At 32.9% G+C, this 15,264-nt stretch overlaps 1 protein-coding gene across 1 annotated transcript in view; it reads right to left on the bottom strand.

The window, feature by feature from the left end:
* LOC130584614 (dystrophin) overlaps positions 1 to 15,264 on the bottom strand; it is a gene marked incomplete at its 5' end in the record, with an annotated part of 165,056 nt that overhangs the window by 22,147 nt on the left and 127,645 nt on the right. Inside the window, one exon of the mRNA XM_057384700.1 lies at positions 8,505 to 8,677. Within this exon, the coding sequence (XP_057240683.1) occupies positions 8,505 to 8,677 (173 nt within the window). The remainder of the gene's footprint in view (positions 1 to 8,504; positions 8,678 to 15,264) is intronic.

Below are 15,264 nucleotides of genomic sequence, written 5' to 3'. Positions count from 1 at the left end.
TACAATAATATATAATATATAAGGATAAGTAATTTGGCTAATGAGAATTAGCCAAAGCAAATGGTTTTTGTCAGTTCAATTGCCATCGTGTTTTAGATCACACCAGAAATACTGACTAGCTTTCACCAACATCACCTCAGACACCRACTTGCCCATAAAGAAATGAAAATTTGAAAGCTGACACCTCTTCTGAATTACTGAAGGTCACCAGTACAGAAGGCTGAATCTTGTAACCTCAAAACTATCAGTACCAAGGTCTATGACACAAAGCCTTATGCTTTTTATCCCAAACATAATGTGTATCTCTGTCTCTTTGGCACATAAGGGTATATGTAATACATTTAATAAAAGAAAAAAAGTTGCTTTCAAAGTGCCTTGGAGGAAAAAAGAAAAAAAAAAACAAACTGTATTTATTAGATGATAGCAACAACACGTACAGAGCTGAGAAATAACAGTGATTAAAAGTGTGTAAAACAGAAAATTTTAACTTCTGGATTTAGCTACAGATGTTAAACACTAGGCTCCCTCTACTGTCAAAAATGCTTTCCGGGAGTTGCTTACAGGGAGGTGTACACTGCACCATGGCAACTAGAGAGCAGCAATTCCTTAAAAAGCTTCAAGGGAATTCTGCAAAGGAGCTCACCTTAGCTCATCCAATATGCACTGGACCTAATGGCGGTTCCTGCAACGTCATCCTTCATCCAGTGCACAGCTGACCCAGCTAAATATTCATCCAGCTAAAAAAAATTCTGGCCTAGCACAGTGTAATGATTCAATACCAGCAGTGAAAGTACTCCTGATTTGTCAACACTTACAGAAGGTAATAGAAGTCATTGCAGATGAAGTTCCAGACCTGAGGATATCCTGCAGTTCTCTCAGGCTGGATCTACGTGGATGGATGAAGCAAAGCATGAATGAGCTCTGCCTGTGCTTGGAGATGGTTGGCCATAAATCAGGACTCTGTGAATTCACACAGATGCACAAACAGAGCATTGTCCCTAAAGTAAGCACACCCTTCACTACAGCTGTGGCTCATGGCTCATGACACTGACCACGATGTCACTTTTATTTTTTTTATATCTGACATGAAGGCCCAACACAGTTCATACCCAGATGGCTCGGAGTCTATTTGCTTCTGCCTGCACTTGTCTGCATATATATTTGCATTCCCATAGTTCTGCAGCCCACATATTCATGACTAAGCCATAACATTTCCCAGACATTTCACGAAAATCTTTTCATTTCCACAGCAGAGAAAGGCACTACAATAATTCCTGTATGAMTGTAGTGCATTTTTGTCACTGAGCATTTTACAGTAAAGTTATGCTAAGTTATGCTAATTGTCAGGCTTGAGGGTTGGTGATTTAAAAACATGCAAGATTCTTTTTCAGCTGAAATACTTTCACAGCACAAACACATGCAAGATTATCTCCTCTACTTATTAAAAGAAATGTTGAATTACTTATTTTCACCTCATTTTACAATACAGGCACCTTCAATTGCCATACCAAGAATTTTCTGTCTTAAACTCCTTAATTATCCTATGACAGTTATTTAATAAACATAGCTCTTTTCCCAAAACTTGCAGTATTATTTCTCATCCTGCCTCAAATTTCTTATTTAASAAATATTTTTAAATTTCACTTATACCTGTTCCATTTAGAAGATGATCTTCTATATAGTGTCCCATTAAAACAGACATATTAATGGCCATACATAGGGTAAAAATATTTTCCAKCTTTGCTATAAATTTAATCTTTTTAGTTATAAACTAGACCACAAAAATATTTGCATATATATTTTGGGTTTCTTTACATTATAAACATTGACAGACAGCCCTATCTAGATTGTCCACAAAAAAAACCACTTACATGTTATGTTATACCTGCTTATTATACATTATTTTATACTTATCTGCAAGCAATTAAGCAACCAATGAAAATCACCAATACATTAACTTGATGGTCTGATATTATAGGGACAAATTAAGTGGCAAATCTGTTGCAAGAATTTGATTATAAAACAACTGCTATGGAGAGMATTTCTGTACAGTAAGCAGGGTAAGGAGATAAATTAACTACTGCTGGCTGTAAGAGTCAAGCATTATAAGCTGCCCTTTTCAAAACCTAAATGAACAATTTGAGTCACTGTGAAAGAAAGCACGAAAAAAAACCCCTACCCTGCATGTAACTAAGGCATGGTAGCTATTTTGAGATTAACATTAGAAAGGAAATAATTTTCTTCTCTCATTGGGGATGAACTAATCTGTTCTGGTTTTCATTTTCACCTTGAATCCTGAGCCAAGGGTAATTCTAATAACAAAACTTAGAACCTCAACTGAAATAAGTGAGCAGATACTTTTTAGTAGGAGAACAGCCACTGTTTCTCACTTTCTCTTAAAATACCTATGCCTTCCACTAGTTGCTTTTCTCCCTGTACTGAAGCAAAGCCAGCTAACATTCATTTTTCTCATTCACTTTGTCAGAGTTAGAGCAAGTACAAAGAAATGCTGACTGGGCTTAGTGAAATAGATGTATAACAACRCGTTTAGATATAAATTAAAMKGCATTGTTTTGTTATACTTTCTAGYTTAAGATTAATCTCCCCTAATTTTATCTATCTAAATGTAATGTCTCTATTCTTATCTTGCCTGTGTCCCTGAAGAGTCAGTGGGCCCATTATACACGTGCAACAGTTACCTGTGAAAGAATTGTCTGGCAGTATTTAATCAACAAAGAGCATAGACAAGTACTGTAAAATAGATAACTAAAATTTGGATAGCTAAAGGTAGATCACATGACTCATATCTTCAGTGACTTCACCTTTGCAGAGCACTGCTGGTGTCACAGAAGGAAATTGGGAATCCACAACTGAGAAACTCTGAGAAGAGAAACATAAATAGCCTAAAGAGATCCATAGGCTTTCTAATTAAAATTAAATAGTARCCTCCAATAATTCTGTTTTGATGTTCCTTGAAATAGATATGACATCTCCTTAAAAGTTCTAAATGCACCTTTTTCATCTTTTGTTTCAGTTTGGTTGCTTTGCAAGGTTAAATAGTTGTATAATGAACAGTCACAAGGGGATTCAGAAGACCTAATCATGGTGTTACAGTGGAATGTTAATGAGAAATCTATACAARATTGGCATGGGATGAATGAGAGGGTTGGGCCCCTCTGAAGTGAGAGGCTGAGGCCATGAAAGATGGGTTGATGTATCTAAATGTTTCTGGAAATCTGTATTCAATAGAATAGATTTCCTCAGTATTTTAACACCTGGGTTTGCACTTACCAGTTGCTTACAGATATMACTCCAGGAAAATATTTCACACTATGAAAAGATAACTGTACTCTTAATACCTCACTTGGGCTGCATGCAGATGTGTTAATATTATATCAGTGTAATTTCTACTAAGCAAGAAGAGCACAGATGCTGGATCTGATCCAGATCCCATAGACAGGCATGTCCTCAAGGCTTGCTGGTTCTGCAGTAACTCAGAACATAGGCAGGTTACTTAYATTTGAAAAATTCATGTATTTCATTTYTTTTTYTAATATCTTGATCCATGGATCAGATTRGTTTTCAACTCAACAGAATATATCACTAAAGGATTATGACATCTGCTCTATGCAGTGTTAGAAATATTACCACAAAATTTTATTTCTATGACATTGAATCAATTTTTTTTATGTATAATAAATGTTTTTCCTTAGGCCTTACCAAGCTAATCAACAGCTAATTTAAGRTTTTTCAGAAAAAGTTGACAGTTGTACTGTTATCCAAAAATGAAACTCATTCTTAGAATAAGCCTGTTAACTAGTTCTTTATGGTTTGCTCTTGTAACTATAAAAATTGCTAGTTGTGTGTCAGTTTTATAAAGCCATCAATCTCWTTTTATTATCATTATTATGGATTTGCTATATTTTCTGATATATCAGATGGGCAAATCACTTTTTTCCACTTTTCAGAATTATCAACACTTTCTAAAGATATCTGGTATCAACTCTCCCACATTCTCRCACACTTAATTTTTAGTGGATTTGAGATTAATTAGATGTGCATTAATATAGTCTGTAATGTAGGCCCTGGAAACTAATTCTTAAATAAGACATAAAAAAAGGCAAAAATTAGTTGCCTGACATGAATATGAGAGATCCATTAGAATTTTAATTCATCATCAAGAAACAGATTCAAGGTCTACAATATCTACATTATCTATAAATTTCATTATTTTTATTTATATTTGTTTGAGTATTTTTCTAATGTTTTCTGCCTTGTAGAAATATTTCAAATTAACATCTATCATGGAAAAGTTTGTGGYATTACACTGATTCAATGATTTCTGGCAGTTTTAGAAAGTTTCATTTTTAAGGAGGAGCACTTATTCACAGAAGCAAGACTTAGGCATAAATATCTTGGGAAGACAATATCCTGAAAAGACAAACAAGATCTTCCACAGGTGGTACACTGATAAGATAAAAGGTTACATAAGACAGTCATTTAAGAGTCTACCTTCTATTGTCTCTTTGTGGTTTTTTCCCCAAAATTATATGTTTTCATTTAAGATGAAGAGGAACCTGGTGTTAGTGTCACTTCCTAAGTAACCATGATTAATACAAAAAAAAAAAAAAATCAGATTTAAGGCTGCTGGAAAGAAGGAAGACTATTGTGAAATTCTGGTGCAGGGACAGGAAAAACCATGACATCTGAGTGGCTGTTCTTACTGGCACTGAAATTTAACTATACCTTTCAAAAATCAGATTCTATTAYCTTAATACAACTGTTGGAAAAGATAAAGTAAAAATTTACTATCSAGCAAAGGTTGAAGTTATAAATTAAATCATAGATTGTTCTTTAGCTCACAGAAGACAAATTATGCCACTGCTGTTTCCTGGAGTTTGCTTTGCACGAATAAGACTGAAACCAAGGAATCAAAYTTTACTTGGGTAAGATGATATCATTCCCATTTATCTGTTGGAGGGACGAGTTACCATGTTTTGAAATTAATTCAAACAGAAAAGAAACTCACTCCTTTCAAAGAACCAGACTTAGATCTAGGCTGGACTTTAAAAATTAGTAAGTGAAGAGTAGTGTTTCACTGTGTTTGTGAAAGAGTAAAAATTTGCATTCATCCTCGGTTTCTACAGCCACTGGAAGAGTACTCTAGGATGACCACAGAATTTTTGTTTTTTTTTTTTTCTTCAATGAAATATTTCCTGTTATCTTAGAATAAATACAATATGAACTCTTATTTAAATAGAGGGAACATGCCAAAGTGGCAATGCGAAATAAGGTTTTCAAATACTGTAGAAGAACTGCACTTGTAAAGCTATTTGAACGCTTACCATCATAGTGTATTTCTGTCAAACTGGCTCATGCTCTGCTATAAAACAAACTGAAAATCTATTTTGATTTCTAATTAAAAGGAACTCACTCCAGAGTTAATTACAAAGTATCTAGATATGTATCAGGACTTCTAGGAAATCAATTTCATATAAAAATAATTCAACACGAAAGTTTCTAATGGCTGCTATGAGATTTAGAGTAAGCTCTCTGCTAGTAACTACAGGGGTAAGGAAATTTGTTTTGTTCTTCCATGTGTGGTGGTGATAGTTGACTTTTCATTTATTTAAATAATAATTTCCATGTTATTACAAGCCTTTGATTTCCTAAAACCAGCATTTGGAAATGAACATAGTGACAGTATATTTGTTTCTGGTACCTTGCAAACATGGAATACTCACATTCACATAGACACACTCCCTTGAAAGCAAGGCAGCTCCAATAAGAATTCCAAAAGTGTCCTTAAACATCATCATCAATAGCACATCCCATAAACACGGCTTTACTCCTGTCTCAAGGGCAGAGTTACACTGATATTTCACCCCTCACAAACACAAACTGCTTGGAGGAAAATGCTGAAGGCCATATTGTCTTCCTTCACCYCATCCCATGGATTTGTGCCCAGTCCAAATGCACCTCACAAAACAGCAGAAGCTACACGGATTGTGCAGAGTTCAAAYAGAACCTCTTAAATATTTCCACACTAAGACTGACACCAAACCCAAAAATTAAAAAATAGAAAAGCGTGTAAATCAGACAGTAGTCAAGATTATCATCACCCTGAGTTGCTGTYCATCATATTAAAAGAGGATAAATCCCCCAGGCAAAAGCCAGCTGGACAGTAATCATACTCTACAGCTCTCCAGTGCCTTCATCTGATGACCCCAAAATACTTGACAAACACTAATTCATTTCACCTCACAAGACTTCTGCTGCTGGCTAAATACCACTRTAGCCTAAATAAGGAATAATTGAGTGTCAGTGATGATAGCTCAAGCTTTCAACTAACAGTAAATCGCTGTCCTTGCTGTGCACCAGAGGCAGAAAATGCACATGAGGAGATTCCAAAGGWTTCTCAGACTATTCTAAAACAGAATCAGGCTGGGCAAAGCCAGTCTCCAGGGAAAGGAGATTCCAAAGGTTTCTCAGAGCTTGGTGTACCAAATCAGCAAGAGTTTGGGCAAAGCCAATCTCTGGGAAAAGCACAACACCAAATATCTCCTGGTTTTACTATCGGTGTGACAAGATTTCCTTACGTCTATTTTCGAACTTACCCTGCATTTTTGTATATGGCATCATGACTAACAAAAAATTTTCATACCACGTCAAAACCAGACTTGTTATTTTAAAAAACAAAACAAACAAACAAACAAAAAAAAACAACAAAAAAACCCCAAAAAACAGGCATAGAAGAAGAATTTGTAAAATTTACCACATTATAAATCTGTCTCAGTTTCTTACACTTTTAATGTTGAGACAAAGCAGATGTGACAAAGATTACTGACTTAGATTTTTCACTATTCATCACTCTGATTATRTACATTTTTTTTTAAGCTTTACTTTCTTCTCTCTCCAACAATCTAAAATCAAAGTTAGTGACTGGCTGACAATGGAAATAATATGTCTGCACATATCTGCAAAGTGGCATCTGATTTATATTCTAAATAATATTCCAATATTTCCAATATTCAATATTTCTAAAAAAAGAAAACATAAAAGTTACCAAGGATTGGATTGCAGAACAAAGTCAGTGCAGGTTAAACCCACATGAAATACTTTTTTTCTTCCAATTACTGCTTAAATATTTAGAATAATATCTCATTCTATTATCAATGAAATAATTATTTGAACATTAAGCTAATATTTTGTATAATAATTACAAAGTTTTTAACATTTTCTTAGATAAGGGATATTTCCAAACATATGTCTAGTGCAAAAAGTGATATTTTATCAAATATCAATCTATTGTCTTTTGAGGTGGCATACCAGATGAAACTTTCAATGTCAAGCTTTCAGCATTTCATGAAGAGCCAATTTGGTAAAATTCCTATGAATGGAAAGTTCCAATGAATGGAACTAGTGATATATATATATATATATATATATTCAATCAATGGAACTAGTGATATATATAGACGTATAAATGGTTTTCATTATTAGATTAATGTCATTCCTTCTCAGAATAATTGTCAAGGACTTTTCTGTGGTAATTCAATAAATGCTTGAAAYTATGACTTTTTATCTAAGGCAATCATATTTGTTAACTCTTAAATAACTCATGCTGGAAAAAAAACCAGATACATTCTATAAACCATAGTAATTTCTGTATCACTGCCAGTAACAACTGACATATCATCTAATAAAAAAAAAAAAAAAAAGAAGCAATGTAAACCTATGTCTTTTACTGCACGAGCCAAAATTGGTACATATTGGCTTTCTGCTACAGAGTACAAATAAGTTACAGGTTTCTAGCCTTTATGGTGTTCCTAAACATGAACCATGCCTAAGATGTTAAATAGGTTTTGGYTTTATTTTGTATAAGATTCTCAGATTGCAACATCAGAATAATATACAAGTAGAAAAATGATTATATTATATTGCAAAGATGAAAGCTTTATTTATTATAATTTTAATGTGTTTCTATGCTTCTCTTGATTGTCCAGCCTTGCTTTATAAAGYGAAATATACAAATTTATAAAACAATGACACAAAGTTTAGAGCAGCTAACAATTCTAGTTATGTTCCTTAGACATAAAGTGAGAACTGCCCCTCAAACTCGTAAACATTCTGCAGTTAAAAGGGGCTTTACTCTGATGCACTCATCACATATTGAAATTTTGAAATCAGTAACAAAGGTATAAAATACTAAATGCCTAAAACTATGTCAGGGTAAGTGGATGCCATCTGTAATGACATAGGAATGTTTGCAATATGATGTGAGATTGTGGTCCAATGCAAGTGATAGGTGGTCAAAATATTTCAGCCAAAATGCCCAAAAATTAAATTACAATTCTATATAAATACTCTGTGCTTAGTAAGAAGAAAATTTTTTGTGACTTTAAAAGATATTCCCACAAAAAGAAGAAGAAAACCCAATCATGAACAATATGCCAAATATTAATGAAGGCCATCAGAAAGAGCAAGTTTTAAAAGTTACTTACGCCTGTCGGTCCCTGTACTTCTTGTTAACTTTCTCCCATTCAAAATTAAGTTGAGTCAGCTTTTCTTGTATATTTGCTGCTTCCTTTGGTGACACACTTTGCAAAGCCGGTGTCTTCTTCTTGTTAATAATTTCTATATGACCCTGAAGTCTCCCCAGGCTATCCTTAATGCTCTGCAATATCAAGATTTTTAAAAAATAAGAACAAAACATTATTTTACTAAATAACAAATAATTGTTCATAAGCAAGAGAAAGCAGTACAAAATGCTAATTAAACAACAACATTGATAACAAGAGTAATTTTACAATAACCTGGTATAATAACTCAATGTCCATCCTTTCTCTGAAGACTGAATAAAATATATCTGAGGAAGGTGATGGTTGGAGGGGAAGCAAAGTGTTATTGGCTCAAAAGTCTGGCATGTCAGAATTCACATTTCCTGACCTTTCATCTCCCTTTACTTCCCAATTCAGAAGCCATTCCTTGGAGCAAGCACCAGGAAAAAAAGCCTGAGCCCTACAATCCCAGGTGGAGGTGCTGGGATGATTTTGGGGTGTGCAATGGGATCACTGCGAGGAGCTGCAGAAGAACTGAGCAAGATGTGGAGAGAAAATCTTTAATATCGACACAAAAACAATGATCTGGCAAAAGAGGTCCCAATACTGGCCATTAATTTCCCTCAGTTGGCAAGGAGAATAAAGTTGGTACAAAAATTACACTGCAAAATCTCATGTCCCTGGGACATGACAGAAAAAAAAAAAAAAAAAAAAAAAAAAAAAAAAAAAAAAAAAAAAAAAAAAAAAAAAAAAAGGCATGTGCCTTGCTGGTTTTTGGTTAAACTTGAAAAATAATCGGTTTCTTTTTCGCTATCCAAGTTTCCTAGAATGAAATAAACAATTTTGCTTCAATCTACATCAATAAAATGAAAATGTAAGATAAAGATTCAGCTAAGGAAATTTCAAACCTGTTGATTTAAATAAACCATAGCTTTRAATATTTGGGGGTTTAGTCATGGAAAATCACAGAGCTTCAGTGACACTTTTGAATGAAAAAAACAAACAAACAAAAAAAAAACCCCAAAACAACAACAAAGCCTATCTTCTTTTCATATAAAATAAGTCCCTCTTAATTTAAACAAATTAATCTTACATCTCCAAAGATCTCATCACTTTAGACTCTTCTGATGTTGGTCTTTTTTACATGCCCTTCTCTAAATGTTCTCTAATTATTTAGTTTCAAACTATTTATTATTCTTTTAATACCAACTGCAATATACACAGCTAAGCTGTACTACTTACTGAGAACGTGTTTGAGTATAATGTAAAAAAATTTATTACAGAACAGAAACTTTCTGGGTAAAAACAGACACAGAGAAAATATTCTGAAGGTACAATTCAGTCCATATTAAACTGAATTATCCAAACTTCTTAAGTAACTGGTGGAATTGAACKTTTTCACTATGTCTTGTATTTTACACACCTGCCACTRTTTTCCCATSRTTGTTCTGCTCCATTGTTTCTCACKGCAGATTTTTTGTTCATTCATTAATTTATCCTGGTTTAAATCAAACTAAACAGTAATTTTTAATTTGTTTCAATTTACTGAACACTCTATCAAACCATTTTAAAACTGCATCAGACRATRCTAATTTTGATGCAGGTTTTAAAGYGTTGCTCTGCTTGTAACCTTCCATGGGCAGAACTGACTCTACACAAAGCTGCAGAGATGTATGTGGTTACTGGAAAAGTTGTTACTCTTAGAAAGCCATTTATAAACTGGACAGAGTCACGGACAATTTGAACTAAAATGAAACACTTCCCAGTCCATGAGTAGGGAGGCCTTCCCTCTCTCCTGCCTTTCTTTAACATTTGGAGTCTAATACTTGTCTGCTGTGAATGTTGATTTGGATTCTAACTCTGCAATTCCTGAAATTTCTTTATTAAGAAATCAATGCAGACTGTGCTTATAATTTCCTGTTCATTCAGCCTTTATGAATTCTGATTAAACAAATGAGGTTTAATTTTTTTTTTTTTTAATAAACACACAATCCATACCATCTCATGGCTAGATAATCAGTTCTACAATTCCATTATAATTAATTTTATTTAAAAACAGTTTTTTAGAACCATGGGTATGACAAAGTGTACTGGTATATTACTGGTAGTACCTATATGAATTGACAGAGAGGTAGGGATAATTACATAAGTAATTTTCTCCTCCAAATTGCTGAATAAATATTTTAAAAACCCTAAGAACTTAATAAAAATCTGAATAACTCTTGAAGTGACAAAATGTGGTTACAATTTTTTTAACTAATTAAAGTTATTACACTGCATTTACCATTTTGTAAGATATAAGACTTGAAGTCTTTACCTAAATGTGAAGTCAAAGCACTGAAATAATTGTACACAAATTTGTACACCCCACAAAACCAAAATAAAAAATATTCAGGGTTCCTATAGCTCTAGCACTATAATATGCTACTCTTTTCTGGGAAAAAAAAAAAAAAAAAAAAAAAAAAAAAGAGAAAAAAAAAAAAAAAAAAAAAAAAAAAGAGAAAAAAAGTGAAAAAATGAGGAAAAAAAAAAAAAAAGAGAAGAAAAAGAGGAAATAAACAAACATTCCATAAAGCCCCATATGACTAATAATTTGAATTTTTACGTCTTGAGAAATGTGACTTACATTTAGCGGACTAAATGAATATTTATAAATCAAAAGAGAATGGTAGATGTCTTGTCTCAGGAATGATTCACAATAAGGAACATGTTTCCTCCCTGTCAGCAATCCATCATGTGGAGTGAAAGCTGGCTGGSTCTCTGCAATTACTCAACAAACCTCATTTGACTTTCCCAGAAAAATCATCTCACTCAGTGTTCCTTACTCAGGCCTATTTAAATCTTTGTTTTACACACTCAGGACATGGATAATTCAGGTATTCAATGTTATTAATCTGAATATAAGAATACATCAGATGATAAAACTACAAAATACCTCTAAATATTCCAAGATTATATCCCGTGAATATAAAGGAGACAGCATCTTCACAAAACCTCACTCATGACTAAAAATTTGCATATTAAGGACAGGAGAAAATGTAATTGAAATGTTAAGATCTGTCAGGACATCCTTAAGCACTCCAGTGAAGTGGACTTGTTTTCAGTAAGTCTGAATATCAGCTCATCTGAGATATCCAGGAAGGCAATTCTTGTGTTCAACATGTTTAAGTAACCAAATGAAGAGTAATGTATGTCCCTATGTATATTGAAATGGCATGCTTTTTCAACCAAGCAGATACATTTCCTAAATATTAAAAGAAGATGAAATACATTTATGCACTTCAGAATTGGTGATATATCCCCAAATATTTAAAATTACTGATCTATGAACAAGGTACACAATTCCTACATCAGATTTCTGATTTTGTTTAACACACAGCTGCTACAGACAACACAAGATACAGCTGATGTGCTGTAAATGAGTATAAGAATGAGTATAAGAATGTCCAAAAGAAATAAAAAAAAAAAAAAAAAAAAAAAAAAAAAAAAATAAAAAATTAAAAAAAAAAAAAAAAAAGAAGAAAAACAAACCATGTATATATATATGAGTACACACATACTCATGTCTCTCACAAACATTCCCCATCTATCTTTCATGCTGAAGAGAATGATCTTCAAGCAGTTATTTATTAACAATGCCTTGGGAGATTTTGTAACATGGTTAAGAGAAGTGCACCAAGATTTAATTTCTAAGAAAAAAAGGATAACAGAAAATCATTAGCTGCTGAASTGACAGTCCCCTTTAGGGACTGATCCATCTCAATGGTCTTAAAAGAAAAATCTGAGCACTAGAGACTCAAGCACCAGTTCATTTTCACTACCTGGAATTTGTCTTTATCTTGCAAAGAAAGACAACTTCCTGTAAAAATTCAGTTCCTTGGCTATTTGTGTACAAATCTGTCACCAAGCACAGTGTTACTGACAGATCTATTTGGAGAGCCCATGTGAGCACACTCAGTTCCAAGCTACGGTTAATTGGGCTTTATTGAGCTGCAGCAGAAAATCACTCTGAATTTCATGTTACGTGATGTTTCTTGATAAGAATTGCTTAGTACACACCAAATACATATTCCAATGTGTAAACTTAAAAATACATTTTTTTTTGTCATTACAAACATTTTCAGAATGCGCTTTATAATTATATATGTATAGCAGATTCATTGCAATATTTCATGCTTTTTGTACTAACATGAAACCCAGTAACAGCAGTTATCAGTAATCATGGATAGCTGGAAAAGTTMAACAAATTAATTACAAATTTTAWATCTGTATTGAATTATGAGTTACAATATTTGGTATGGATATTACCGGCTTCATAAACCATTCTGAAAGGGGATTCCATCTGCCAGAATCCTAGATGTGTGATGTGTACAATAAATTCCTATATTCTGAAATATGACACAGTAGAAAATCATGCAAAAACCCTGTTTTATCTATCACTAGATGAAGGATTACTAAACAAAGGAAAAAAAGAAGAGAAGAGATGAATCAGAGCATTAAAATATCTATAAAAAAAAAAAAAAAAAAAAAAAAAAAAAAAAAAAAAAAAACAAAAAAAACACAGAAACCACTGCAATATTTAATGAACTAAATAAAAGCCCCGTGGGAAATAGAGAAGAAGATGAACTAGAAACAAAATTGATAGAGTGATTATGCAAAATATACATATATCTTACATAYATAAGAAATCTCCTCCTTGGAGCCAGATGGCTTTCCATATTCAAACTATTACATCATTGAAAAATATGATAGCTAAATGTATAATCATATTCTATCTTGCCAAAATTAAAAATATTATTAAAAAAAAAAAAGAAAAAATAATGTATGTGCCCTACTGCAGGTTTGCAGTATGATTAKATAATGCAAGTAGCCTCAGGAAATAAATTTTGAATTAACAGTTAATAGAATTAACTAATTAATAGGCATAACTATGCCATGACTATGACAGTGCTCYTTAAAAGTTCTACCAACAACTTTTTCACATATGGTTATGAATCAAAMTTCTTAAACTCAGGTATACTATTTCATTTTAACACACTTTTYCTATATGTTAGCAAACAGAAATATGTGTTTTATTCTCTTGTTAATCAATGTATTGATTTCAGAGTATACATCTCCCACTAGTCAAGCAGCTTGCATGAAAAAATCATTACAGAGGAAAGCTTTCTCTTAGTATGAACAATATAACCATATTAAAAAGAATACATGAAAGTTTTTACACTAATTTAGGAATTATTAATTAACTTTTAGGAAACATTAGAAATGCACATTGCAAGAAAGAATAGTTAAAATCTGAAGGCATTTTATACCTTGGAATCCATTGTAATCACAASCAATTTTATACTGGCAGCTCAAAGACTGAGAACTCCATCAATATGAACATCAGTAGCAGACAGAAATAATATCTGTGCTTATAACAACAGTTGCCCTATTTTGAGAGTATAACAGGCCAATTTTACTAATCCATCAATCTATGAACCATGATTTTCTGTACAATCTAGTTTCATCTTGACAGAACTGTAATATTTAAATTGTTAAATGCTTTTAGTGCAGTGATTAAGAAAAGCTGAGGTATCCTGTGTCCTAATGCTTAAGAGCTTGTAATAGGATGATGTAGACATTGCAATGCTCACTTTATGACATAAAGTGACAAGATGTGGTTTCTCTATCTGACTTTTCYACTCTCTAAAGCTTAAAATGAAGAGAACAACATTTCTATGAGCTGGTTTCAGCGGATATACTAAATGTGCTCATTAAAGTATTAGTTTACTAAATGTTAGAAGCTACCATGTTTTTTTTTGCTGCAAAACCTCATATTTTACTATGTCATGTGCCTTTGATATAAAAAGTCAGTACTTGAATTATCTATGACAGTTGATATTAGCAATTTGTAATTTGCATTCAATATTTATCCTTTTTGATAATAGGCAATCATGTTTAAGTCTTACTAAATTTATTTACTTTGGAGAAAATGTCCAAAGCTGTTACCACTGATTCTTGTAAATAAACTCATTTTTCCTTTTACGGATTAATTAAAATGGATTCTTTCTGAATGAGAGAGAAAAAAAAAAAATCAAAAGCTAGGTTTTAAAACACAGAGCTATTCATGACAGTTCTGTAATTTGATTCATGCAAATCTGTCAGAGAAAAAAAAATCAACGACAATTTAATTTCAAACCTTTCCCAACCAGCTGCTGAACAATTTATGCACTTCTTTTCTATTTTTGCTGCAGGATAATGACAATGATGGATGTTTTTCCTTGGAAATAAATATTCATTAAGCAGGCTCAGATCAAACCTATACCCTTCCAAAACTCACGAATGTGCAAGACCCATTTKCCTCTTCTAAGAGATTTATTTTGGAGGAAGATGGAACTGTGCCCACAARTGCATCTCATAACAATTTAATAGTTCAGTTAAATTAAACCTATGGTAGTACTTACGTGTAACCTCAGTAATCGATATTATTMAAGCTGGTGTCAACTCCAATAATACCAAATGTATGTGAGTGAACAACAGATTACTCATGGTATAAATCAGATAAAGTTAGCCCAAATGTAAAGCTTTAAGGAGAACTAAAAGGAAGTCATTTGCCTGTAAACTTCCTGAGGTAGACACTGTTTCTCTGTTCAATCTATTAATGATCAGAAGTTCATCAACAAGGATCAAGTAGGRGCTCATTAGCCATGATTTACATAGTGTG

Source organism: Malurus melanocephalus, unplaced genomic scaffold (genome assembly GCF_030028575.1).
Source record: "Malurus melanocephalus ecotype Western Australia unplaced genomic scaffold, MMel_1.1 scaffold_737, whole genome shotgun sequence".
Lineage (NCBI taxonomy): Eukaryota > Metazoa > Chordata > Aves > Passeriformes > Maluridae > Malurus > Malurus melanocephalus.
The sequence above is the reverse complement of the archived record's forward strand: the minus strand, read 5'-3'. Positions and strand labels throughout refer to the sequence as shown.